This window comes from Chenopodium album, chromosome 27 (assembly GCF_948465745.1).
Source record: "Chenopodium album chromosome 27, dcCheAlbu1.1, whole genome shotgun sequence".
Classification (NCBI taxonomy): Eukaryota; Viridiplantae; Streptophyta; class Magnoliopsida; order Caryophyllales; family Amaranthaceae; genus Chenopodium; species Chenopodium album.
Window position 1 is genome coordinate 35,512,320 of NC_137860.1, and position 24,548 is coordinate 35,536,867.

Sequence of the window (24,548 nt, forward strand, 5' to 3'; positions counted from 1 at the left end):
TACAAAATGATGGTTTATATACAGAAGAGTTTCAAGCTTTACCCTGCTTATCCCATAAATGTACCAAAATTAACATCAGGAAATTATTCATGACAGCAGGATAATCTACAGAGGAGGATTCTAACAACAAAAGAAAACTAGACCTGATGATCAAATCCCTGAAAATTACATACTAGATAATGGCAGCCAGGAAAAAGCTTTAAAGAAATCCTAGCTGCTCTACATACATCAAGACTAGCTACCTGCATACAAAAACTGCAAAAAGGAACAATCAGGGGCATCTGAATTAAAGTAGAGGCTCGGTCTTGCTAAGAAGGTTTAGCCTTTTCATCCCCGGCAACATTTAGTATGGGCAATGTACTTAGAAATTCATCAAGTCCCTCAAAAAATGCAATATTTTCGATCCCATCTTCTTCCCCATTTACTGCACTTACTGTAGGGGCATGCTCTTCACCATCATTGTTGAATTCCACATTCAGATCTAACCTCCCCACATCCTTCTTACTTCTCCTAGTCTGCTTCCTAGTAAGGGAAGCAGTAACTGTCTTGCCTGTATCGGGTCTATCAGCAGCCAAACCGATAACAACTTGCCCCTCCGAACCATCTTCCAGATGATCACCACCAACAGACACTCCACCTCCACTAGCTACATTCTGGTTCACTTGATTTACCACAGCTTCTCTGCGTGGTCTTCCTCGCCTTTGTACCCCACTTCTCCCTCTCCTCTTCTTAATCTTAGTCTTACTCTTATTCTTATTCTTATCCTGATTATAAGTTCTCCAATCACCATCAGATGAATCCAAATCACTAGATTCGGAAAGCTCAAGAATATCATCATCATCTATATAAACCCGAGGAGTATTCTTTGTCACAACATGCTTCGGTCCAACATTGGCATTGCCATCATTATTGTCAAACCACTGAAAACCCTTACCCCCTTTTTCAACCGGGCAAGTAAACATTGGCGAAAAGGGCACCCAATTCGACGCCCCATTCAAGTTCCCAACTTGATTTTGCTTCTTCCAAGCTGTCATCGAAAACCCTAATGGGAAAAAACCCCAACAGCAGAACGAATTATCCTTTCCTTTATCCTTCTCCTTCCCACCACCAACACCAGCAGCATTATTAGCAGGACTAATCGGAGGGGGATTCGGAATCTGTACAGCATGAAACCCCTTCCTACAATTCTGACACCTAAGAGTACATTCCTGATACACTTTTGCATACTCAAATATGTAAAAACAGTAAGGGCAAGCAGTCCAAAAACTTTCTACATCTTCTACAACATCATCATCATCATCATCATCATCCTCTTCTACAACATTTTCATGATTATCCTCGTTATTAGCAGCAGCAGCATTTGTAGCAGCACCATTAATATTAGTATCATTATTAGTATCATTAATACTATTATTAATAACATTAGTACTAGTAGGAGCATTTCCAGCATTACCATCAACAATAGGAATCGCCGTTGGTACTGATACTCTCACTGCCGATACAGACGGCAGTGGCGGCGATACTCGTGCTGCCGATACAGGTGGAAGTGGAGGCGATGGTGGCCGGAATGGTGGAACTTGTCGAGGTGTCGTTTGCGTCGGTATCATCGGAGATGCAGTAGTTGTTACTCTCCCCCCAATTCCAATCCCATTCATAACCCCTTTATTCCTCTCTCCTCCTCCACCACCTCCTCCTCCTTTGGAAGGAGTTGGGTCTCGCATCTGCCACTGTGGCGGAAGTTGCTGCGGCTGCTGCTGCTGTTGCTGCTGCTGCGGTTGAATCGGAAGCGGCATAAATTCTCTCTGATTAATTTGCTGCTGCTGTTGCTGATGTTGCTGCTGTTGCTGCTGCCACATCGGCTGCTGCTGATGATGCTGCTGTTGATGATGTTGTTGCGGCTGCTGCTGCTGTTGCTGTGGTGGCTGCGGCGGCGGCAGCGGTTGGGGTTGAAAAAATTGAAAAGTATTCAACTGACTCCCACCACTATTTCCACCACCACCCGCAGCAGCAGCAGCACTACCCGAACCAGAACCCCCAACCGCTGCCGCCGCCGCCGCACTAACAACAGGCTCGCCCTGCTGTAAATACAGCGCGAGCTCGTTATCAAACAACCATTTCTTCGTAGGATCCGACAACACAGACCACGCGTCCATCACCATCTGCAACGCGTAATCCGCAAACGGAAACCTATTCCTCTCCGGATTCAAACACAGCACAAGCCGTCGGTAATGGTCGGCGATCAACTCAGGGTCTCGAACAAGCCTCGGCAACTGAAGGACCGCGTACCAGTCCGGTTGCTGGCTGGTGTTGACGCGCTTCTCGCCGGCGAGTACAGTATCAACGACGGCCAAAATCTGGTCGGAAACAGCGTTGTTAGGGTCAGCTTCACGCGCTCGGATCGCGAATGTCTTACTCCCTAAAAAGTCACGCGCCGTCAGTAACTTCGCCGCAATCCCTAACCACCGCTCCGCCTCCGCCCTCTGAGTATGCGGATCCATTTTTGTCGTTTTCCTCCAACCCCAATTTTTATAATTTTCTCTCTCTTAAACTAAGAAGCTTGACTTTCTCTCTCTAAATTTTTTTGATATTTTTATTTTTGGATTTTTTTTTTGGTTTTGTTTTATAAGTGGTGAAAGGTTGAAGAGGAAGAAGGGTTTAAGGGGGGCTATGGATTGGGAAAAATTACAGGGGTTTTCATCTTATTAGTTGAGGAAATGGTGGGTGAATAGGGGTAATATTGTCATTTTATAATGTGATTGTTGTTTTTTATGAGTAAAATTAATAAATTTAAGCGTTGTTTGGTACTGAACTATTGATACTAGTTTAGTGGAGTAGTGGACTACTTCAGTGTTTATTGGTTTGGAATTTTGGATCATAATTGGAATATTGAGTTTCACAGCCTATTCACTTCAGACTAATTTCAATTCTGTTTAATTTTAATTTTAATTTCCTTATCTCATAAAATATTCATTTCAGCTCTATTTAGTTCAGTTTAGCTCCAATCAGTGTGAACTAAGCCCTCACTTACAGATTATTTTTATTTTTTTTCCTTAAAAACATAAATAAGCTCTAATACTTGAATTATTATAATTTTACATAAACTCTAATATGGAGTAAAAGTACAATTTAGATTACAAACTAATATAAATTTGTGGGTAAAAATGTAAATTATTGTGGAGTATTAATTTGTTAGAGCATCTTATTATTATTTCAATGTTATTTTAAAAGTTACTTTTAGGGCATGTTTTGATTGATTGAACTGAACTGAATAAAACTGGATATTTTATGAGAGAAAGAAATTAAGAACTGAACTAAACTGAAAATAATCTGAAGAGAACAGACCCTTATATATTACCCCCTTTAAAAAGTTGTCTTTTATCCGCCCTAGATCCACCAAAGCTGCTGCATCCGCTAGAATATTCAAATCAACAAATTGTGAAGGCCTAAAGTGACGACCCCCTCAATTTTTGAAACTCTAGTGACCTCAATTGAGGTCACCTAGAAGCATCCATGGTGTGTATAATCCATTCATTTCAAGATAAATCGCAACAATATACTCTAACTTTAGATTAGATATGTTTAGGTGTTTTTTTTTTTTCTCACCTTATCAAACAAGTAAAAACTTGTTATACAAATAACTAGTTAATAGTTATTACTCCGTCGTTGCTATTGTGAGTTGAACTTTGTATGATCTTAATTTTACAAAAAGGAACTTATTGACCCTTATGGAAAATAAGATGAACGAAATATATTTATTCCTCTCTCTCTCTCTCTCTCTCTCTCTCTCTCCCTCTCTCTCTACTTTTTTGTATTTTTATTTTTTGGTGAAAGTTTATTCCTATATCTTTGTTATTCAATTGTTCAACATAGGAATTGAATGGCCATCCCTCTATAATATATTTCTTTATTTCCTTTTTTTTTTTTTTTGTCATATATTGTCCCCATTTGAAATATTTCGTTTGAGTAGAGGAGAAATTTTGACCATGCTTATTCTTTTTATTAGCATACATAAGTAGAGTTAGTATTATTGATTATTTATTTATTGTTCTTACATGAACCTTTAGGTAACATTATTGTTCTTCAAAAAGGTAACATTATTGATTTATAGGGGATTTATTGTTATTAATTATATGAACCTTTAGGTAACATTATATTATTAGTGTGGGCCGCATAGGCTTAACTGCCTAATTAGTTTTTTTTTTTTTTTTTTTTTTTTTTTTTTTTTTTTGAGGGAACAACTGCCTAATTAGTTTAGTAGTGCAATAATACCAAAAATAAGGATTGCAATATTTTTGAGGCAAGTAAACATAATTTAATGTACAATAATTTACATGTGAATTATAGTGGACCAATAAATAGATGAGATAAGTTTATATATATTTATAATTTTATACAATGGCGTGATTGATCATTGGTTTCAATCATCTACTCATGCATTTAGGTTGACAAAGACATTGGTTGAACCCTTTAATTCGAGTTTATGAGTTTAATTTTTTAAAATCAACAAAGAAGTACGATCTATATATGCATGATTGCAAATTATTGTTGGCATCTCTAAGGCCTCTAACGATCATGCCTCTCTTATTGTCACATAACAAATATCTTCAAAGAGGCATCTTCAATTATTTAATCTATGTTTTTATGATATCACTTAAATTGATAAATCAACCTTAAAAATCAGTCCGATATAAGTCATTATTGAGCATGAAATTAAATTAGGATCCATACTCCGAAAATAATCGAACTTAGCTTGAAAGATTGATTACTAGTATGTCAAACCTGCCCTAACTCAAAATTATTGATCCATTGAGTGTGTGATCAAATTTTAATACAAAGTATTCAACCCCCACAACCCACCCCACCCAAAATATTTCGTGGTTTTTTTTTTCATTCAAATTTACATTATTACAACACCATAATTATTCATATATTAATTTTGACTATAATTTTCGTTAATGTATTAAAAACAAAATCATATCGACCTATCGTGTAATCCACTGTAAAATACATGTTATTATTAATACGCAATTTTAGAATATAAAATACTATGTAACTTAGACTAATGTCTAGTTATCCACCTTAGGGCATGTTCACATTTACTAAACTGAGTTATATTGAACTGAATTGATTGGAGGTGAACTGAACTGAATAAAGTTGAAATGAATATTTTATAAGAGAAGGAAATCAGAAATTGAATTGACCTAAATTGAACTAATTAGAGTTGAACTTAACAAAACTGATTGAAGCTGAACTAAACTAAACTGAAATTAAGCTGAAGTGAGCAAACCCTTAATACTCAAGCTATTGCATTGACAAGTATGTCAATTTAACTAATAGTATAATACGTAGTAGTATATAGTTCCACACTTCCATTACAACAATGTATGTAGATCACTCCAAAAGAGTTGGAGAGGAGATAATAATAAATCAAGAGACAAATAAAGAGTTGAACAGGATATGATAGAAACTATAGGCTATCTTTATATTTGGGCTGAAAACCATTGGCCCAAAGAAAATATTAGTGAAAGTGGCCCAAATTAAGTACAGAAAGATAGTTCATAGTTTAGATTTGCTGAAATACTCAAATACACATGAAAGTATGAAGCATGTACAAACTACAAAGTAGTGAAAGTTTTTTTATTTTTTTTATTTTTTAAAAAAGACAAAGTAGTAAAAGTACAAATATAAATTCATGTTAGATTTTGTAAATCTATTTTAGGTACTCGTATCAGTTGGCAGACGACAGTCGTATGACGCTTTTATAAACGTGGGGAAAATTCGAGGGTATATTGGTAATTTGACATGGTATAGGTGGACTACAACGTGGCAATCTTATGGAGGCTCTTCCATGCCCCATTTTATTGTACGGCTTTCATATCTTTTATCTACTGTTTACCAAAAGTTTTAGATAGAGAAATGTATAAGGTTGGTCGGTTGGTGGTAATCGAGTAATACGACTATGTTTGGATTATACTCGAAAAAACCAAAAAAAAAAAAAAAAAAAAAAAAGGTCAAAGTTAAATATACGAGCAGTAATACAAGTACTTAGTGGAACAACTAAAATAAACGAGGAAAGTATAAATGCGTAAATTACATATACATATAATAATCGAATTAAAATAATTGATTTTTTCAAAAAAAAAAAAAAAAAAGAATTAAAATAATTGATTTGAAATTCGAAATTGTAATAAGTGATTACATGAGTGTCACTTTCCAAGTGATGATTATATTGAAAGTCATTATTTTTTTATAAAATGATGATCTTTGAACATGAAATTGAAATCATACCTAGAATATACTCTTTTTACTTTAAACATCAAGTAAAGCAACACTTGAGGCAACAAGGATAAACTAGCTGCAAGTAATGTGTAATTTTATTCAACAGAGTTAACTAGAAAGAGAAACATCGATAGATACAATTTTCATGGTATGCGTAGAACATCTAAAAATTTGCTATAGTCAATGGTATAATGATTGTAAAATTTTGTTACACAATGATATGATGAGATTGATGACCGAGAAAAAAAAAAAAAAAAATTATGATAGAGTAGACCATAAATCAAGATACGACCCGTTGTTTGAACTTACCAATAAGTATTCTCCTTGTCATGTTTCCTCCCTTGGCTATTTCTTCCTCTAGGTCACTAGTAACATAATGAATGACTCAACGAGGCAATGATACAGTGGCTCCATTAGATTGTTCAAGGGCCAATTACAAACACAAATAGTTTTCTTTTTGCCCTAATTATCAAACCACTTTGCCCAATCCTATCATATAATTATACCAATGTCACATTCATTGGCCCCATTATACCTTTTTGCTTTTGATTATGCTCCTCTCATATCTCTTCATTCTTTTCCTTCTAGGGTTTAGCTCTTCTTCTTGGTTTCCTTTTAAATATGGCAAAATCTAGATTTTGCAAAGATAGCTACCTAGCTCAAAATAAAATTTTCAATTACTTTCTACTCGAGTCTTTTGAAAACAACTTCGTTCCCTTATTACCGTTACTAAACACGTCAACAATTGGTATTATTGTTACTGTTATTGTTGCACTTTTGTGGTGGTACTTAGCTTATCCTGAACGCTGTTTATGTACTTTCCCTTTTTTTTCCTCCAATTTTTTTCATAACCCATTAATTAATTAATTATTATTTTTTTTCTTTTGTGTGTATAATTATGAATAAATTAATCATAGGAGCTGATTAAAAAGACATGGTGAGAACAAAAGTTCAGATCAAGAAGATAGAAAATATAGCAGCAAGACAAGTAACATTTTCAAAGAGGAGAAAAGGTCTTATTAAGAAAGCTCAAGAACTTTCAACTCTTTGTGATGCTGAAATTGCTCTCATTGTCTTCTCTTCTTCTCACAAACTCTATGAATTCTCCACTTCAAGGTTTAATTTCTCTATCTCTTGCTTTACCCTTTTTTTTTTTAAAAAAAAAAATATAATTTTTACTTATTTGATTTTGCATTTTCTATATTTTTGTCTGAAATTTAATTTCTATACTGTATTTATTTAGTTTTAAAAATAAAAATAAGAAAAAAAATCATGAAATGTAGCAGTTGAAGAGGAAATTAGAAGTTCAACAAAAAATCAGAGGAAAATCTGGGAAAAATCAGAATGTGTGTAGTATGATGATTTGACCTAATGTATATACAGTAGAAAATCTAGAAATGAAGCTAATCTAGGTTTTTTTTTTAATTTTTTTTTTAAATTTAATAAGTCCGTACAAGCTAGATTACTGCTCTACAGCAGTACAAAATCAAAGGATGGATTTGAATCTTCCCCTTTGAAAATTGATAAATTAAGGAGAAAAAAAGAAGTGTTTTTTTTTTGTGTGTGTGTGTGATAAATTACTCTATTGAAGATGTTCATTACATCTTATTTTAGAAACTTGTTTCTTGTTGTTGAAATCATATTAGTAGAATATATTAGAAAGAAATCAAAGAATCATGTCAAACTAGGAAAGATTGCTTTTGATAAATTAAACAAACCAAACCAAACCAAAACCGTCTAGGCAAGTTTCTTTAGATTAGGCTCGAAAGATTCAAAATCAAATCAAACTAAGTTTTACACTAGACTGATCTTGAAAGATTTGATTAGACTATAATTAACCTTATTTAAGGTGAAGAAAGCAGAGCTAAATAGGGATAAATATTTTTAGACCGGTTCAAAAAAAAAGTTTAATAAGATTAGATAAGTCAAATTCATTCAACAAAGATAACACTTTACATCTTTTGTACAGATCAGAGTAGTCAAAATGTGCACAACCATTTCTGATTGCTTGATGCTAATTCCGATGTATAACTTTAACCATTTTGATCTTTGTTCCAAATATAAAGGGTGACTCGAGTAATTCAAAGGTATATGAGACACACAGAAAAACTTCCTGATGATGAGCATCTTGACCCTTCTCCTGTGTTTTTGGAGGATGATTGTGCTGTTGTAAGCAAGGAAGTTGAGGTCAAAAGGCAAGAATTAAGGTATTTTTTTCTTATATTTTGCACTTAGTGTCTTAGATCAACATTGCACATTTGTGCTTTAACGTTTGTTTGTTGACAGACAGTTGAAAGGAGAAGATCTAGAAGGGTTAGATTTTGAAGAACTTGTTAAGCTTGAGAGACAAATTGAGAAAGCTTTTACTCGTATTCGTCGAATGAAGGTTGGTAAGCTAGTGAATTTCTACCTTAGTTGCAAATTAGTTTTGATACTTGTTATAACACATAGTTTAAGATAATTAGTTGCATTTTTGGTGATAATTTGTGAATTGTAAAGCCAAAAATAAGAAAACAGACTTCTTGACTGATGGTTCGTTTGGCATCACTGTGGTTTTCTGTTTTTTGTTTTTTAAAATCATACGATATATATGACATAATGAATCAAAAATTAGTCAAACTTATTAAAACTATGATAATTATGAAAACTGACAACAAAAAAGTGGAAACACCTTTTTCTTGTTTCCTGTTTTTGGTTTTTTGTTTTCAAAAAAACTGAAAACTGAAAACAAAAAACAATGCCAAACAAGCCCTGATTGTTTGGTGTTGTTTTCTAAACACTTAAGCAATCACACATTTGTAATAAGTAGCTAATTAGCTCAAGTAGTTAGATAAAAGAAAGACCAAGGATATAATAATTCAATCTTTTCCTAATTATAAGTACATTTTTTTTTTTTTTTTCATATGCATTTCATTGATAATCAGTGGTTGTTTTCTAAATTCATATCGCGGAACATGCTGATTAGGCTTGTTATTGTTATTATTGATTATAGGACGACAAGCTTCAGAGAATGGTCACAGACCTTAAACAAAAGGTGAACTCCTCCTTTCTTCAATTAGTACAAGTATTTTTAAGGCCTTGTTTGTTTACAAATGCAAATGAATAAGATAATTAGAACAGTATAGAAGAAGAAGATATTACATGTTTTGTGGACTGGGGTAGTTTTTTCTGTTGGAGTTGTGGCTAAGTGAAAATTGCATTTTATATATGTTGGTGTATGTACTTGCAAAATTCTTATATTGTTTTGTTCAAAACTATGGATATTGCATACCTAGGGGTAGGTAAGTTGCCCATGCTCCTATAGTTTTCGTCCGGTACACACTTTACGTCCTTAAAAATATGCACCAAGCCACCAAGTACGGAATTTAACATTTTGTTGAGTCGAGTATATTTTCTCATGATGGCTCATACAATCTTTACCATGGATTTTGGTGTTATCTTTAAGGATTAAATAATTGCAGATTGCTGCTTGTATTTTAATTACGAGTAGTAGATTTTATTAAAAATGCGCCTTAAGTAGAATATGTTTAAATTTATTCTACGACTACTTTAATTTCAAAAAAAAAAAAAAAAAAAAAACTTCCAGGAAAAAACATTGATCGAGAACAACAAGGATTTGAATAAGAAGGTAATGTTGTGAATATGTTTAATTACTTTCAGTTCAAAATTGCTTGTTTATCAAATAATCATATTTATCAAGGCTCATATTAAAATTAATATGTGCAGATTAAGAATGTCATAGAAGGCAAATTACATGTTTCGGAGCAACAAATAGTACAAGTTCCTGAGCATAATCACATTCAGAATAGTGTTTATTTTGACACTTCTCTTAGACTAGGGTTTATTTAATACCCTTGAATTCATCACTTAATTAGTTGCATGTATTTTTTTCAACCCCTTTAATGCAATAATCTAAGGGTGAGATGTATGTATGTATATCTATACCAATAAAATGTATGTGTTCTCTCCTTTGTAAATTTCGAGTTTTCGACCACACTTCTTGCTTTGTTTTGTGTATGAAGTGTGGGCAACAATAATGCAAATGAAATTTGTTTCTTGGTTTTAAGTTCGTATGAAACTTCAACCATAATTGTGAAGCTACATCATAGATGTAATAGTGATTAGGACATCACAATTTTTACATAGCAGATTAGTATGGTCTTATTTGAAACCTTGCATTGCATTGCATGGCATGAATATATTTATGTAATTATGATGACAATATACATTATAAATGGTTCTATCACAAGAATTTTGCTAAAAAAAAGGATGTTTTCATTTAGTTGATTTTAATTATTTATTATTGCTTGTTGGATTACTTTTGATATGAAACCAAAACAAAACAACTATAGTGAAGGTCCTTTGTCTAATTCTTACTCGATATGTACTTTGTACGGAGTATTAATTTTCACAACTAATAATTACTCTCATATGAGTCACATCTAACATCTATTTTATCACGACTAGACCTGATTATTGGGCGGGTCGGGTCAGGGTCGGTGCGGGTCGGGGTCAAAGAGGGTCACAATTTATAGGGTCAATATAGGGTCGGGCCAATGCGGGTCGCGGGTCGATAATAGGCGGGCCTACAAAATATCAATTAAAATAAATATTGGACAAAGCCATTATTAAATACATATGAATACAAATTAATCTATATAATTATTTTTACATTATGTATTTTCATCAACTAAATTGGAAAAACATGTTGGCCCTATATTGACCCTACCCAATAAAGGTCCTGTCCATTAAAAGCCCTATAAGCTTGGCCCTGACCCTATTATCAATGGGCTACCCTGTCCAATAACCACCCCTAATCACGACTAACTAATACTTTTACAACTACGTTTTGTGGAACATGACTACTAGGTCCGTAGTACATATAGAATACTTGACACAATATTTTAGGAGTGGGGATTCATCCTTAAATTAGAGGTGGTAAATTCAAAAGATAAGAGTAAAATAAGGGTGGTAAAAGGTAAAACGGCTGATTTGACGCCAACATTCAAAGGGATAGGTCATCTTTGGTACAGTATTTGAGAATTTTCCTCAACTTTTCATGATGTAACGCTTTTTTCGTTACACCCCTTGTTTTTCTTCTATTTTCCTACACCATCTCTTTCTTTGTTTTTTTTGGATTACATCAATTAATCCAAATTACTATTTCTTATTTCCCCAACAAGTCAACAACATAATATCACTTTTAATCCTATCTTTAATTGATTATCTGAGTTTAATTGATAATTAATTGAAAGTGAGAAGAAAGCTAAATCGGTAATCATGGATGAAGAGTACGATGTAATTGTTCTTGGTACTGGCCTTAAGGAATGCATCCTCAGTGGTCTTCTTTCCGTTGACGGCCTTAAAGTAATTCTCTATCTCATTTCAATTTCAATTTAGCTTATTGTTATCGTTATTATTATTGGCATTTCCGTGTTGGGATAACTGTTAGGCGGGACATCATTTTTAAACGTATTGGGTTAAATGGTTAATGTTAATGTTAATAGTAATTAAGTCAAAAGTTTCTGAAAACTATCAACTTGTGACATAGTGTTACTGTTACTTTATAAAGCCATTAAAATTACCCATGAAAAATAAGAATATATGTGATCAAACAATATTTTTTTTTTTTTTTTTTTTTTTTTTTTTTTTTTTTTTTTTTTTACATATGTGTAGATGAAATCATGAAAAATTTAAAATTATTATTATTTTTTTTTTAAAATTGGACTTGAAACAGGTCTTACATATGGACAGGAATGACTACTATGGAGGAGCTTCCACTTCTCTCAATCTCAATCAGGTGTGTTTTTGATGCACCTTAATGATTTCCGTTCTTGATAATGTGATTATACATAGTACACATATAACAGGTTGTACCATGTACGTGTTACAATGTTACTCATTATTCGCTCATTTGTTCACATGAAGCTCCCTAAAATGATAAAATGAGTAAAAATTAGTTCTGGTTGTACCATCATGAAGTTAAATATATTGAAGCCTACATACATTTTCTTTACTAAATGCAATTTCCCTATAACATTTATGTTAAGGCACCTATAATTATAATTCTTTACTGCTTCTGAAATATAGCTTTGGAAGCGCTTTAGGGGTGATGACAAGCCTCCGGAAAGCTTAGGTCCAAGCAAAGAGTACAATGTTGATATGATACCTAAGGTACGTACGTACCATCAATTTGATTAATTAAACACACACATCAATGTTGATAATCTAGCCTAAGAAAATTATTTGTAACATGTAACATGTATTTATTATCGCGCTCTTTTTACACGTAGTTCATGATGGCGAATGAAGTATTGGTTCGTATACTCATCCACACTGATGTCACTAAATATCTTAATTTTAAGGCAGTGGATGGTAGCTTTGTTTACAACAAGGGCAAGGTACATTATACAAAAATATTTCCTGATGTTGTGTTACTTGAAGGAAAATGTCGAAATTCTAACAAAAATGGTTCTTGCAGATTTACAAGGTGCCTGCTACAGATGTTGAGGCTCTGAAATCTCCTTTGATGGGGCTTTTCGAAAAAAGGCGTGCTAGAAAGTTCTTCATTTACGTGCAAGATTACGAAGATAATGATCCTAAGTCTCACGAAGGATTGGACTTGAACAAGATTACTGCAAGAGATCTTATTTCGTAATATTTCATCCTTCACTTTGATTTTTGAATTCTGTTCGTTTGTCTATGAAAGTTGTAACATTAGTCTAAGGAAATATTAGCTAATAGTTCTAATGTTAATAGTATTGTTTGTGAAAAAGAACAAATCGCCTTATTTGCTTAATCTTTTCCTTGTTTGGTGTAGAAAATATGGGTTAGAGGATGATACAATTGATTTCATTGGTCATGCCTTGGCACTTTATCTGGATGATAGTTACTTGGATCAACCTGCCATCGATTTCGTGAAGAGAATGAAGGTAAAAAGCAACATAATCATGGATTTTTACATTTGCATAGATGTTTTTTTGTTCTTCAGAATAAGCTGTTCAAGTTGACACAGTGAAAACCTCAATCTGCACATAGAAGCTTACTTCTTTCCTTAGCAAGGTTAATATGTATGTATAGTATTTGTCATGCGCGTTTTCATCTGACTTTACACTTTCTAAGAACTGATGCTATCATTGAAGAATTTGCTTGGTTATGCTGAATATTGTGTGCTATCTTATTAGATTTGTTGATGTCTATGCAATATGAATGTTTGTTTTGAATTTTTGTATTCAGATACTTAATAGTACTCTGTAATGTTTCTGCCTTTGAGTGACTAATGTGACTTTGTGGCTAATCATATTGGTCTTTTGTTACGAAGTTATATGCGGAGTCTTTGGCACGATTTCAAGGAGGATCTCCTTACATTTATCCACTGTATGGACTTGGAGAACTGCCTCAGGTAACTAAGCCTTTTTTTTTTTCCCTGCCATGATGTTTTGTATGTAAGTCTCCCACATGACACAGCTCTGATGTTCTCTGCTTTCCCTGACAGGGATTTGCCCGTTTGAGCGCAGTTTATGGTGGAACCTACATGCTCAACAAGCCAGATTGTTCGGTATATATTGTGCTACAGTTTTCGTTCTTTAAGTTACATCATTTCGCAGTCTATGTATCTAGTCTGCATGAAAGATAATATACAGTATAGTCAATTAGTCAGTATGATTTGCTTTGGATGACAGGTAGTTTTTGATGATAGTGGGAAAGCTATTGGAGTTTCCTCTGAAGGAGAAACTGCTAAATGCAAGAAAGTTGTTTGTGATCCATCATATCTACCTGATAAGGCAAACTCTCAAACTTCATTGATGCTATTATGTTGGTTTTCTTAATCAGGATTATTAGTTGCAAATACTCTGATCATTCTTAAGTGTTCACTTGATGAAAATTTCTATATGCATTCTGTTTTTGAATGCAACAGGTACGTAAGGTTGGAAGAGTAACGCGTGCTATATGTATAATGAGTCATCCAATTCCAGAAACCAAAGATTCACACTCAGTTCAGGTGATCCTGCCACAGAAACAACTTGGTCGAAAATCAGACATGTATGTGAAATCTGAAATCTTTTTGCTCACCAATTTCCTGTGTTGCAAAGTCAGTTTGTTGTACTTCTATGTTCTATCGAAAATTTTCATAACAAGGGCCGTATGTTGTGTGCTATGACTTTATCTCATCGAATTAATGATATATGAGTAATTTCTACCCGAGTTCAATTCACAACTAAAATGAATCCTGATAAGGCTCAATAAGCTCTTAAAAGGAAAAACAAGTTTGTACAAGGGCTAAATTCAGACAACAGATTTTCAAGTGGAAAGAATGAAGCCTAACTGTCCTGTGTAGTTAGGTATATGACCATTCTAATATTAAATGGTATTTTTTCAGGTATGTATTCTGCTGCTCCTACACTCACAATGTTGCAGCTAATGGGAAACACATTGCTTTTGTTACAACTGAAGCAGAGACTGATAACCCAGAGGCTGAGCTAAAGCCTGGCATTGATCTTCTTGGACCGGTAGATGAGATATTCTTCGATACATATGACAGATATGAGCCTACAAACCAGCCTGAATCTGATAGCTGCTTCATATCCACTGTAAGTTCTGAACCTGACAAACAACCTGTATAATACTATAACAGCATTGTTATTGTTTAGAGTAAGAAATTTCAATTAGTTATAAGTAATCTCTTAAAACAGCACAATACTAATTGAACTTCCTGCAGAGTTATGATGCAACAACACACTTTGAGTCTACTGTGAAGGATGTGACCGCGCTGTACAGCAAAATTACTGGAAAGGTGAATGTTCTACCAATTTCATTATCATTGTTAACCACTGTCTGTGTTATTGTGTGTACTCGCGCACGCGTTTGTTCCGTGTTCATGTGGTCTGTAACATGTCTCAGGAACTTGACCTCACTGTGGACCTCAATGCTGCAAGTGCTGCTCCTGAAGAATGAGGGGTTTCTCAAGTAATCTTAGCTATTTGTGGTGTTAAAAGCTAGCATAAAGTACTCCAAGATGGCTCAGCCTATTTTTTTTTTTTTTAACTGTCCCTCCTTTTTCTAGATAACATGTATGTTAAATTTTTTTTTGATGCATCTGTAAAACTTAAGTTTTGCTGAATTAATGTACTGCAACTTTATTATGTACTTCAATACTTCATACTTAAATAATTTAGTTGAAAGCTCAAATCAAGATTATTTTGTTTAATACTTTTGTAAAGCGCAAATTAGATTATACAAGTAAGTGCATGATACATCTGGATCTCTAAAGAACATTTAGTTCAAAATAAACTAACACTTAATTAAGAATACTAGTAAAAGAACATATTTCATCTTTATGTGTTTCATTTCATGTTTATTGAACACTAATCAATGTTCTTTTATTCATGTTAGGTTAAAAAAAAATAAAAAATATGAAAAAAAAAAAACTCCTTGTATATGTCATTTTGAGAGAGCATATGCTCTCGAGTGTAAGATTTAAGCATTGTTTTCAATATAACAAAACAAACCATTTTTGTGGTGTAACTTATAAACTCTTTAATTGACTAGTCCAACTTATAACGACCATATATCCAAGTTATTCTGATCAGATTCAATGTCAAAAGTTATATAAATCAGAAGATTATTACACATAATACTTGTATAAGATACATCCAGGGTACAATTTAAATGTATTCGACTCAAATTTGAGTAGGTTAGGTCAATTTTTTTTAATTCAAGCTTAAATCAAAAAATAGACTAGAAAACTTTTTTGCCATAATACTCTCTTATTTAACAATAATGAAATCAACTTCAATCGATTATAATTGTCACCTGTAATTTGTAAACCTTTAGTATGTTTAAACCTGACCAATTTTTCACTTAACTTTATTTCTATACAATCTTAGTTCGCTCCGTATATATACAGTTAAATTTTCGATCGCACCAGATAACAAAAAATTCGTAAATAAAGCCGAAAAGTCATTTACCAAACATTTATCTATCTTAATATCCTATACAGATTAATATTTGACGGCCTACCATTTTGGAGGTTGAGCGTAGGAAGTAAGCCCAGAAAATTGGGAAGAAGAGAGAGAATCAGAGATAACCATGGGAGATGAAAGGGTCAAAACAGAAGCTCTGCAAACCATAAATTTGTTCCAAGTTCTTCCCAAATTGGTTGTCTTTGATCTCGATTATACTATCTGGCCTTTCTACTGGTATACTTTCTTCACTTTTTTTTTTTAATAACTTGATTATCTTTGATTTCATTGTAAAATCAAAGTATGGGATTACAATTTACAAATAACTCAAATTAAGGATTTTATTCTATTATAATTTCTTAATTTTAGTTATCATTCTATCTCTGTGCATTGATTCCCTCATTTTATTTTTAATTTGACTTCTTACCAGATTATTGGAAATCTAGGGAATGTTGGTGATATCTTGCAAATTGTTAAATTCCTGACAATATTATAGTCTTGCTTCATTTTTTTTTCAATTTCTTATTTATTCATATGTTTGCTTCATTATAGAGAAATATAATCTGAGAAGTTGAATGTTACTTTTTTTTTTTTTTTTTTTTGAAAGGAAGTTGAATGTTACTTTGATAGGAAAGTGATGAACTTTTTGTATGATGACATTCATTTTTTATACTCGAATTTTAGTAGAAAAAACGGGTCAAAGTTGATATAGGAACCGTGCACGAAGTCAAAATGGTGTAACTATTTCTAAACGGAGGTAATAGTATATGTATTAAAAATTGCATATTGGAGTGTGGCCTAGCCTAGGCTAATGTTCTCATTGCTAATGACACCTTGAGATCTTACTTCTCAATTTAGGCTGTTCATCCCTAAGACCCTAATCAAAGTATATACATGGAGTACTTGGTGTCCCTTTGTTTATACTCCTCCATGACAACTTTACAACACAACTTTCCTAGGATGCAAACCCTTCAGATTAAGGAATGCTATAGCTGATCACTTGTACACGTGATTTGGTCGAAAACGGAATGTAGGAAAATTATTGTGGAGTTGTATGTCAATTGGTTCATGTGACTAGTTAGTGGTTCTACTGGTTCCTGCAACTTGTAAGATTGTTTATGTTATTCCTAGCCATTTTATAACTTGCTAAAATTTCTTTTGGTGGGGGGGGGGGGGGGGGGTGGTGTTGTGTCTAAAGTGTTCATAACAGTTGTTTCAAGTGACCAAAAAGAAGAGCACATCTGAATTGTGACTTGATAAACTTTGGTGTGAATTTTTTTTCTGTTCACCCCGTTGTTAGGAAATTTGGAAGGAGGGGGGGGGGGTAGAGTGTGAAAGTTTTAAGCAATGGAAAAGGTAAGGGATAACCTAGCTTTCGAATCATGATATGACAATGATGTATAGCAGCTCCAGCTAAGGGTGTATTCTCCATTGGCTTCTCAATAAATTGTTTCCTAGTGGGTGGCACTAACAGACAGAAGAAAAGAAAGTTTGAGGAAAGGGGGACAAAGAAATAAGCATTCTCCATTTCTTTTGACTAAAGAATCCAATATTGAAGATAGTTTTGTTAGGGTAATTGTCAACTTGGAATTCGATGAGCTATAAATAGTTTCTTTCCATGGTTTGGAGAGTTCTCTTACAGACTATCATGCAATTGCTTGATTTGTATTTTTTCCCTGTATGGTATTGGTTAAACCTTAATTCTAGAAATATATGCACGGCATTTTTCTGTCCTAGTTTTTGCATCTTGGTTTGTTTTCAACTTTGATATTTGATATGTAAAATATATGTAAAATATAAGTAAGAAGCAACTACATTCAAGAATGAAAGATAGCCATTGTGCAAACTTTTTCATTTTCGTGCAATAGAAAACATATCTCACTAAGACCCTACATAATACGTAGTATTTCAGTGAGGCGTTAGTTTCCTTTTCATAATGCCCTACTGCTTCTCTTTCAGACCTGTATCTTTTTTCTCATTTTACCATTCTATATCTCATATGAGATCGGAATAGTACAGCATATACAGGGTTTTATCTTGGGGGTGGAGGATAAAGATGACTATGTATTGATGTAAAGTTCTTTTAATGTCCTACTTTTGTGATTATGTGCATGCTCGGTGTTGAAATTTTAAAAATTAGATGGACATTTACTAATTTTTTTTCTGACTTTTATCACAGTGAATGCCGCTCCAAAAGAGAAATGCCATCATTGTATCCTCATGTAAAAGGTATATTGTATGCTCTGAAGGACAAGGGTATTGATGTTGCTATTGCTTCTAGATCACCAACTCCTGACATCGCCAAGACATTTCTTGACAAGCTAAGCATCCAGTCAATGTTTGTTGCTCAGGTGAGAGTGATATAATATTTTTGTCTAATTCTGTCTTCAATATTATGTTCATTGTATACTTGGCTGATACAAATGGTCAAAGATAAATTGCTAGGAGTTTATGTGCTCTTTCTCACAGCTAATTTTATAGTATTCTCCTCTGTTAACCTAGGAAATTTTTTCCAGTTGGACACACAAGACAGAACACTTTCAGAGAATTCATAGTAGGACAAGGATTCCCTACACTGACATGCTTTTCTTTGATGATGAAGATAGGAACATTAAAGCGGTAAAGTTTTTGCCTCATCTCATTCCTTTACTCACTTCTTTGTACATTATATGATCAAATTTATTTAGTAATTCAGGTTTCTTCGTGTTCCCTATCTTCATAGCTATTAGTTTATTGTTAAATTCAGATTAATAATATGGGTGTGACAAGCATATTGGTTGAGAATGGGGTTAATCAGCAAGCATTTCGACAAGGTTTGGTGGAGTTTTCTCAAAAATCTAAGGCATCTGATAAAGCAGGGTCGTCTGGAAAGAACAAGAAGAAGTGACATTGTCTGTTCTTAGTTACCTAAATCCAACCCTCAGATTTAATAGAAGGGGAAGGCAGATAGGAGAATTGGGGCTGTCATTTTGTATCAACTTACAGCGCGATGACGTCTTGACTATATTGATTTGTGACTTGATATTGTTATGAAGTACTGGTATTATTTTTTGTTTCAAAGGAATGCAATTATATTATTTGACCAGAAGAAAACAACAATGCTACTATACTGCAAAGTCCACTACTATTTGTAAAATGTGAGCAATGATTTCCAATGGATAGAGCATTTGTGACTAAGCCTTGCTATTTTTCCAAAGGTCTTGTAGTTGTTTATGTTGTGGCTTGTTTTAATCAGTAGCAAATTTGACTAAGCGACAAGTACAGATGCATTTATTTAATTGTAAAATTCTCGTTCAAATATTGATACAAGTGAAAAACAACATATTCTTGTTATCATTAAGTATCTGACAACAACTATCCAGTAACTTGTTATACAGATAAGGCATTGAAAGAATGACTTAAAAATTTCGTATCAGAAGCTACTAATGGTTAATCTCACGTAGTGGTGATCTATCACGGGTTGCTTCGACTTCCTTCTTCATGTCTATAAGCACAGGGTCAGAAATTCTATTTGATATTACATCAAGGTCATCAACTGATGTCAAAATACCATCTAAATCAGATGTCTGCAACAATTTTCTCAACATTCCCTCAAGCTTTACATCTTCTGAACAAAAATGGCCAACTTGCTCGCAGATTTCTTCAGAGTACATGAGCAGGTTATCCCTTTCAGAAGACAGCCTTTTGACGCTAGTTGTAGCAACCTCTTTCTCTTGTTTGAGTTCTTCCATGAGTTCTTTCCACTTATCTTGCTCCTCCTTTAACTTGTTTGACAATTTCTCGGAGTCCAGCTTCTTAAACTCTAACTGAGCTTCAAGCTCTTTAGCTGATTGTTTTGAGTGAAGTAAAGACTCCTCTTGAAGCAAAATCCTTCCATGTAGAGAACTGACCTCTTTTTTCAGTCCTTGAATTGCATCATTCTTCATTTTCACTTCAGTCTTCACGTGGGATTCAGACTTCTCTAAAGCATCTTGAAGTGCAACAATCTTAACCATGTTCTCTATACCTTGTGAGAAGGTATAGAGAACCAATTCCATGAAATCCTGTTGTAAAGATGAAGCAAAACTCTGGATACACCTTATCTGCTCATCCTTTTCTTCTGTGATGGTCCTACACAATTCTTTCTTTTCAAGTTCATACTCGTTCTTTGCTTGTAGCCTGGCAGATTGAGCTGCTATTGATTCCCTTTTCACAGATTGTTCCTCCAATGCTTCAATCTCCTTTTGAAGGTATTTAACTGCAGCATCCCTTTCTGCTGTGATGGTCTTACACAGTTCTTCCTTTTCAAGTTCATACTTGTACTCCGCTTCTAGCCTGGCAGATTTAGCTGCTTCTGATTCCCTTCTCATGGATTGTTCTTCCACTGCTTCTATCTCTTTTTGAAGGTTTTCAACTATGGCATCCCTTTCTTTTAGGATTTTGACATAGTGCTCGCCTTTCTTGTAAGCTTCTACCACCTCCAATTTCATTGCCTCTATAGCTGCTTCTTTTTGCATCAACTTTTGATCAAGAGAATCTATCTTTTGCTGGAGATCCATAATTTTCTGCTCTTCTTCTTTCAATTTGCTTTGAAAAGCACTGTTCTCTTTTTTAAGACATTGTTCTGTCTCCACCTGTTCGAGAAGGGACTTCTCCATTTGCTTAAAGGCCTCCTGGCTTTGTTCAAGGCAAGTTCTAAAGCTTTCTGCTTTAGATTTCCATAATTGCAGTTCCATCTCTGTTTGTGTAGCCTCACTTATCTTTGCTGCCAATTCAGAATTCGACTTTTCTAAAGCAGTTGAAAGATTTTTGAGAGCAACCTCCGTCTGACAAACTTGTTCTTTCAATTGTAGTTGGCAGTTTGATGACTCTTCAAGCATCTTTTTGTGCTCTGCCAGAGTACATTCCAAAACGTTACTATGCTCTTCCAATAGCTTTATTGATTCCAGCTTTTCTGCCATCAATGCAATCTCCTCATGCCCCTGCACCCCATGAGCTTGAGCTTTCGCAGAAGAGCAGTCTACCATCTCTAAACACTGATCAGAAACTGCGATCTTCTCTCCTTTTTCTCTGTTGAATGCTTTAATCTGATCCTCTGACTTGAAGAGCTTTGAGTAAGCATCAGAAAGTTCTGACTTCATCATCAAGAGCAGAATGGATGTTTCTTCACCTGAAACCTCCATTGCAGAGTGACAATCATCCAACTGCACCTTCAGTTGCTCCAGTTGTTCACCTTGCCTCTTTAGCTCAAATTCATAACGTTTTGAATCTTCGATCAGCTTCTCCATGTTACATGTCCATTCAGCTTCTTTTTCCTTCAAAGCCAAAGAACAATTGCCGTGCACCTGCTCCAACTCTTTCAGCTTGTTGCGAATCTTATTGAGAGATGGATCCACTTTTCTCTTGTTAATTTGAGCTTCCCGTAGCTCTTTCAAAGATCCAAGGAGCTCCTTGTTCTCTTGCTCAAGGTGGGTATTCCTGTACTCCATCTCCTTCAACAGTATCTCTTTTGTCCCAAGAGAGTTCCTCAAAACTGCTATATCTTCATCACGTTTTGTGCTGAGGCTTTCAAACTTTTCTTTCACATCCTCATACTCTGATAAAACATCTTCAAAGCGCTGTTTTGATTCTGACAATTGAACGTCCAATGCCTTTCTTCGGCTTTCTTCATGTGCCAGAGCTTGATTGCACATCTTTAGACGGGTTTCAAGGCTTTCGGTGATTCTAATTTGAGAATCCAATTTGAACTGCAATGCTGTCATCTCATCCAACATATTTGATTTTTCAGATGCCCATTCCTTCTTGCTTGACTGGAACAGGTCTTGAAGTCGCCTGTGAGCTTCTTCAAGATGTTGGAATTGCTCTTTCTTCCATTTCAGTTGATCTTGGATACTCATGCTTTGCTCCTCCAATTTCGATATAACTTCCTCTCGGTGCATCAATTCTCTTCCTGCTTTGCCTTTTTCTTCTGCTTCAGAGAGCTTCCGCTGTGATTCTGACAGAAGGGCTTTCAAACCTTCATTCTCTTTACTGCAAGCACACAGCTTCTTCTCCAATTCATCATTTCTTCCTGTTGCTTCCTCTAAAGCTGACACCAATTTTCTGTTTTCCCCTTCCAACTTCTGCACTTTCTCACCAGAATCCATCCGAATCTTATCATTCACAGAACTGACTTGCTTAAGTGATGATTCCACTTCATTCAATTTGGATTTGACATCTCCATAAAGCTGTCTCAATTCAGCCAACTCCTCTGATTTTTCATTCAGTTCCTTAGCCTGCTTATCAATCTGCAACTTTGCTTCTTGACTTTTCGCTTGTTGGTCTGAGTGAGCTCTCCTTAGACTCTCAGCAAGTTCAGCTTTGACTCGATATTCTTCCTTCAGCCTCTCTAATTCTGCTTTTGATTCTTCCAATTCCTTGTACACACCATCCATTTTGCTTTGATTAAATTGAACTGCTCCAATTATCGCTTCAGTAATGTACTAATGTTGACGATTTTTCATTAACCTGGGTTGATGAACACATAACCACATTATACGTATGGCAAAGTAAAAGAGAAGGGTATCATTAAAGAAACAACTAATGAGCTGCTGCTTGACAAGAGATTACTGAATCACGATTTCATGGACAAGCAAAAAAGGCAAGTAAAGAAGCTCTTGCAAGGCGAATCAACAGTACAACAAAAAATCAGAAACTGCTTTTGCTAGCATGTATGTGCGAGCATTTGTGTGTGTAGTCGCACCTCAGTTGCAGAAATGCACTCACAAACACAAAAGGAACGAAGAAGGAAATCGAAGAAATTATAAAGATTTAACAACACGAGGTAAATGAGCCTCGTCTCAGTATTTGAAACTTGTATAAACTAAAACCATTTGAAACTTGTATGCAAAGTAGGGGATCTAAGAGAAACAAACTGTTAAACTCAATGTTCAGCTCAAATACAAACATACAACTACAATTCGCCGTAGTGGTGACTCTTTGGGTAGTACTCCGTATTTAGAACCTCATATCAAATCCCGTCTATAGTATTATCGCATTAGGTGCGAGTACAATTGCTATAAATCTTGTGTTTCTATCCTTCATATAAATTTTTCAATTGGTCAAACATCATACTGTATAACATGGTAATACCAGTTTTCTTTAATTATGTGTACTACAAAGTACTAAACTTTCAAAAATTTCACCATTAACAGGTCATCCATCATTCATCTTCATAAAAATCCAACATCAATTTCTGAATTTCCCCACATTTTCATGAAAAAAAAAAAATCAAAAAAACCCCTTACCCTTTTATTAACCTCCCAAATTAAAACCCTAGAGTTAATCATCATATAGAAATTTGTGACCTTTAGAAATCATTTATAAACAACAATCCAAAACAAGAATTTACGGAGTACTAATTATAAAGCACAAAGCTAAGATAAAATGCAAGAATAAATTAAACTAAAATCAATAAACATAAACATAACAAATACTACAGAAGATTAGGGTTTTTTCGTGAGCATAATTACAGAAAAATGCAAGAGAGCGGAAGAGAACCTGGGAGGAGCAACGCGTAGTGGTGAATCTGGGTGAACACTGAATAGAGAGATTTGAGTTTGAGGAGAGAGAGAGAGAGAGCGGGAGTGTTTGGTTTAAATTTTGAGTACGGCTATAACTTCTTTATTGTACTCTGTATTCTTTTTAAAAAAAGTACAGTAGTTTTTTATTTTTTTATTTTTAATTTTTTAATTTTTTTATTCAAATGAGATAAGTACAAAAAAAGGAGAAATTTTGGAAGAAGACTCATATGAGGAACTTTTTTAATTATCCGTTTTGAAAAGACGTCAATAATACTCTTTAGGGGGAAATTAGGATCTCATTTATTTAAGGTGAGGATCGAACCCCTGTAATTGATTCTCTAATTATAATAGGCATATTTAGCTCTTTATATCTTCATTTAGGATAAGTTGTTAAATCTTGAGTGAAGTTATGTTAGTAATTTGTATCATCATACTAGAATTAAGGTTGGCCAAGTGATTAGAGCTTTAGATGCTCTCTTTTCACACTCGTGTCTACGGGATTTTTTGCTAATTGCTACAGACAGAGTAGTTTATTACTACTGTACATGTTTTAAATGAACACACCCATTTCTTTGGAAAGACGAGGCATGCCTTCATCAAATGAAGATCACCAGAAATTGACATGTCTGATGGGATGAGATAGAATAGCTGAGGCTCATTATTTTGGCCACTAAGGCAAGAAAAGGCCTGTAACTACTTTTATTTGGTTGTCCTATGATGGAAATTACTACATATCAAAATAAGCCTGAGATAACATAGACTAATA

General features: G+C 34.3%; 5 protein-coding genes across 5 annotated transcripts; 3 read left to right on the plus strand and 2 right to left on the minus strand.

Moving 5' to 3' along the window:
* On the minus strand, window positions 1-2,772 carry LOC145619533 (uncharacterized). The gene has a single exon (XM_081674246.1). It carries the CDS (start codon window positions 2,496-2,498, stop codon window positions 309-311), a length of 2,190 nt encoding a protein of 729 aa, XP_081530372.1. The 5' UTR covers window positions 2,499-2,772; the 3' UTR covers window positions 1-308.
* Window positions 2,773-6,898: 4,126 nt separating this feature from the next.
* Window positions 6,899-10,341, plus strand: LOC145621530 (MADS-box transcription factor 23-like). Its single transcript, XM_081676262.1, has 5 exons — window positions 6,899-7,395; window positions 8,346-8,486; window positions 8,566-8,665; window positions 9,272-9,313; window positions 10,006-10,341. The coding sequence occupies exons 1-5, from the start codon at window positions 7,214-7,216 to the stop codon at window positions 10,126-10,128; spliced, it is 588 nt and encodes a 195-aa protein (XP_081532388.1). The 5' UTR covers window positions 6,899-7,213; the 3' UTR covers window positions 10,129-10,341.
* A 1,218-nt stretch (window positions 10,342-11,559) lies between these two features.
* Window positions 11,560-15,651, plus strand: LOC145619310 (guanosine nucleotide diphosphate dissociation inhibitor At5g09550-like). Its single transcript, XM_081673979.1, has 13 exons — window positions 11,560-11,646; window positions 12,017-12,079; window positions 12,370-12,453; window positions 12,573-12,680; window positions 12,761-12,933; window positions 13,100-13,211; window positions 13,601-13,681; window positions 13,775-13,837; window positions 13,962-14,063; window positions 14,198-14,322; window positions 14,660-14,870; window positions 14,999-15,073; window positions 15,181-15,651. The coding sequence occupies exons 1-13, from the start codon at window positions 11,560-11,562 to the stop codon at window positions 15,232-15,234; spliced, it is 1,338 nt and encodes a 445-aa protein (XP_081530105.1). The 3' UTR covers window positions 15,235-15,651.
* Window positions 15,652-16,270: 619 nt separating this feature from the next.
* LOC145620737 (uncharacterized) lies at window positions 16,271-19,574 on the plus strand. Its single transcript, XM_081675447.1, has 4 exons — window positions 16,271-16,478; window positions 18,421-18,592; window positions 18,744-18,860; window positions 18,988-19,574. Exons 1-4 carry the CDS (start codon window positions 16,369-16,371, stop codon window positions 19,126-19,128), a joined length of 540 nt encoding a protein of 179 aa, XP_081531573.1. The 5' UTR covers window positions 16,271-16,368; the 3' UTR covers window positions 19,129-19,574.
* A 30-nt stretch (window positions 19,575-19,604) lies between these two features.
* LOC145621035 (uncharacterized protein At4g38062-like) lies at window positions 19,605-23,864 on the minus strand. Its single transcript, XM_081675769.1, has 2 exons — window positions 23,760-23,864; window positions 19,605-22,727 (listed from the first exon to the last, which is right to left on the minus strand). The coding sequence occupies exon 2, from the start codon at window positions 22,652-22,654 to the stop codon at window positions 19,664-19,666; it is 2,991 nt and encodes a 996-aa protein (XP_081531895.1). The 5' UTR covers window positions 22,655-22,727; window positions 23,760-23,864; the 3' UTR covers window positions 19,605-19,663.
* Window positions 23,865-24,548: the final 684 nt, after the last annotated feature.

What these genes read in the sequence shown, in the direction of transcription:
- LOC145621035 (XM_081675769.1), bottom strand. Translation starts at nt 22,654, where the DNA reads ATGGATGGTGTGTACAAGGAATTGGAAGAATCAAAAGCAGAATTAGAG.
- LOC145621530 (XM_081676262.1), top strand. Translation starts at nt 7,214, where the DNA reads ATGGTGAGAACAAAAGTTCAGATCAAGAAGATAGAAAATATAGCAGCA. An exon ending in CTCGTATTCGTCGAATGAAG is followed by an intron (nt 8,666 to 9,271) that starts GTTGGTAAGCTA and finishes TATTGATTATAG; the next exon opens with GACGACAAGCTTCAGAGAAT. An exon ending in TCACAGACCTTAAACAAAAG is followed by an intron (nt 9,314 to 10,005) that starts GTGAACTCCTCC and finishes TAATATGTGCAG; the next exon opens with ATTAAGAATGTCATAGAAGG.
- LOC145619533 (XM_081674246.1), bottom strand. Translation starts at nt 2,498, where the DNA reads ATGGATCCGCATACTCAGAGGGCGGAGGCGGAGCGGTGGTTAGGGATT.
- LOC145619310 (XM_081673979.1), top strand. Translation starts at nt 11,560, where the DNA reads ATGGATGAAGAGTACGATGTAATTGTTCTTGGTACTGGCCTTAAGGAA. An exon ending in TTGTTTACAACAAGGGCAAG is followed by an intron (nt 12,681 to 12,760) that starts GTACATTATACA and finishes TGGTTCTTGCAG; the next exon opens with ATTTACAAGGTGCCTGCTAC. An exon ending in TCAACAAGCCAGATTGTTCG is followed by an intron (nt 13,838 to 13,961) that starts GTATATATTGTG and finishes TTTGGATGACAG; the next exon opens with GTAGTTTTTGATGATAGTGG.
- LOC145620737 (XM_081675447.1), top strand. Translation starts at nt 16,369, where the DNA reads ATGGGAGATGAAAGGGTCAAAACAGAAGCTCTGCAAACCATAAATTTG. An exon ending in AGTCAATGTTTGTTGCTCAG is followed by an intron (nt 18,593 to 18,743) that starts GTGAGAGTGATA and finishes CTGTTAACCTAG; the next exon opens with GAAATTTTTTCCAGTTGGAC. An exon ending in AAGATAGGAACATTAAAGCG is followed by an intron (nt 18,861 to 18,987) that starts GTAAAGTTTTTG and finishes TGTTAAATTCAG; the next exon opens with ATTAATAATATGGGTGTGAC.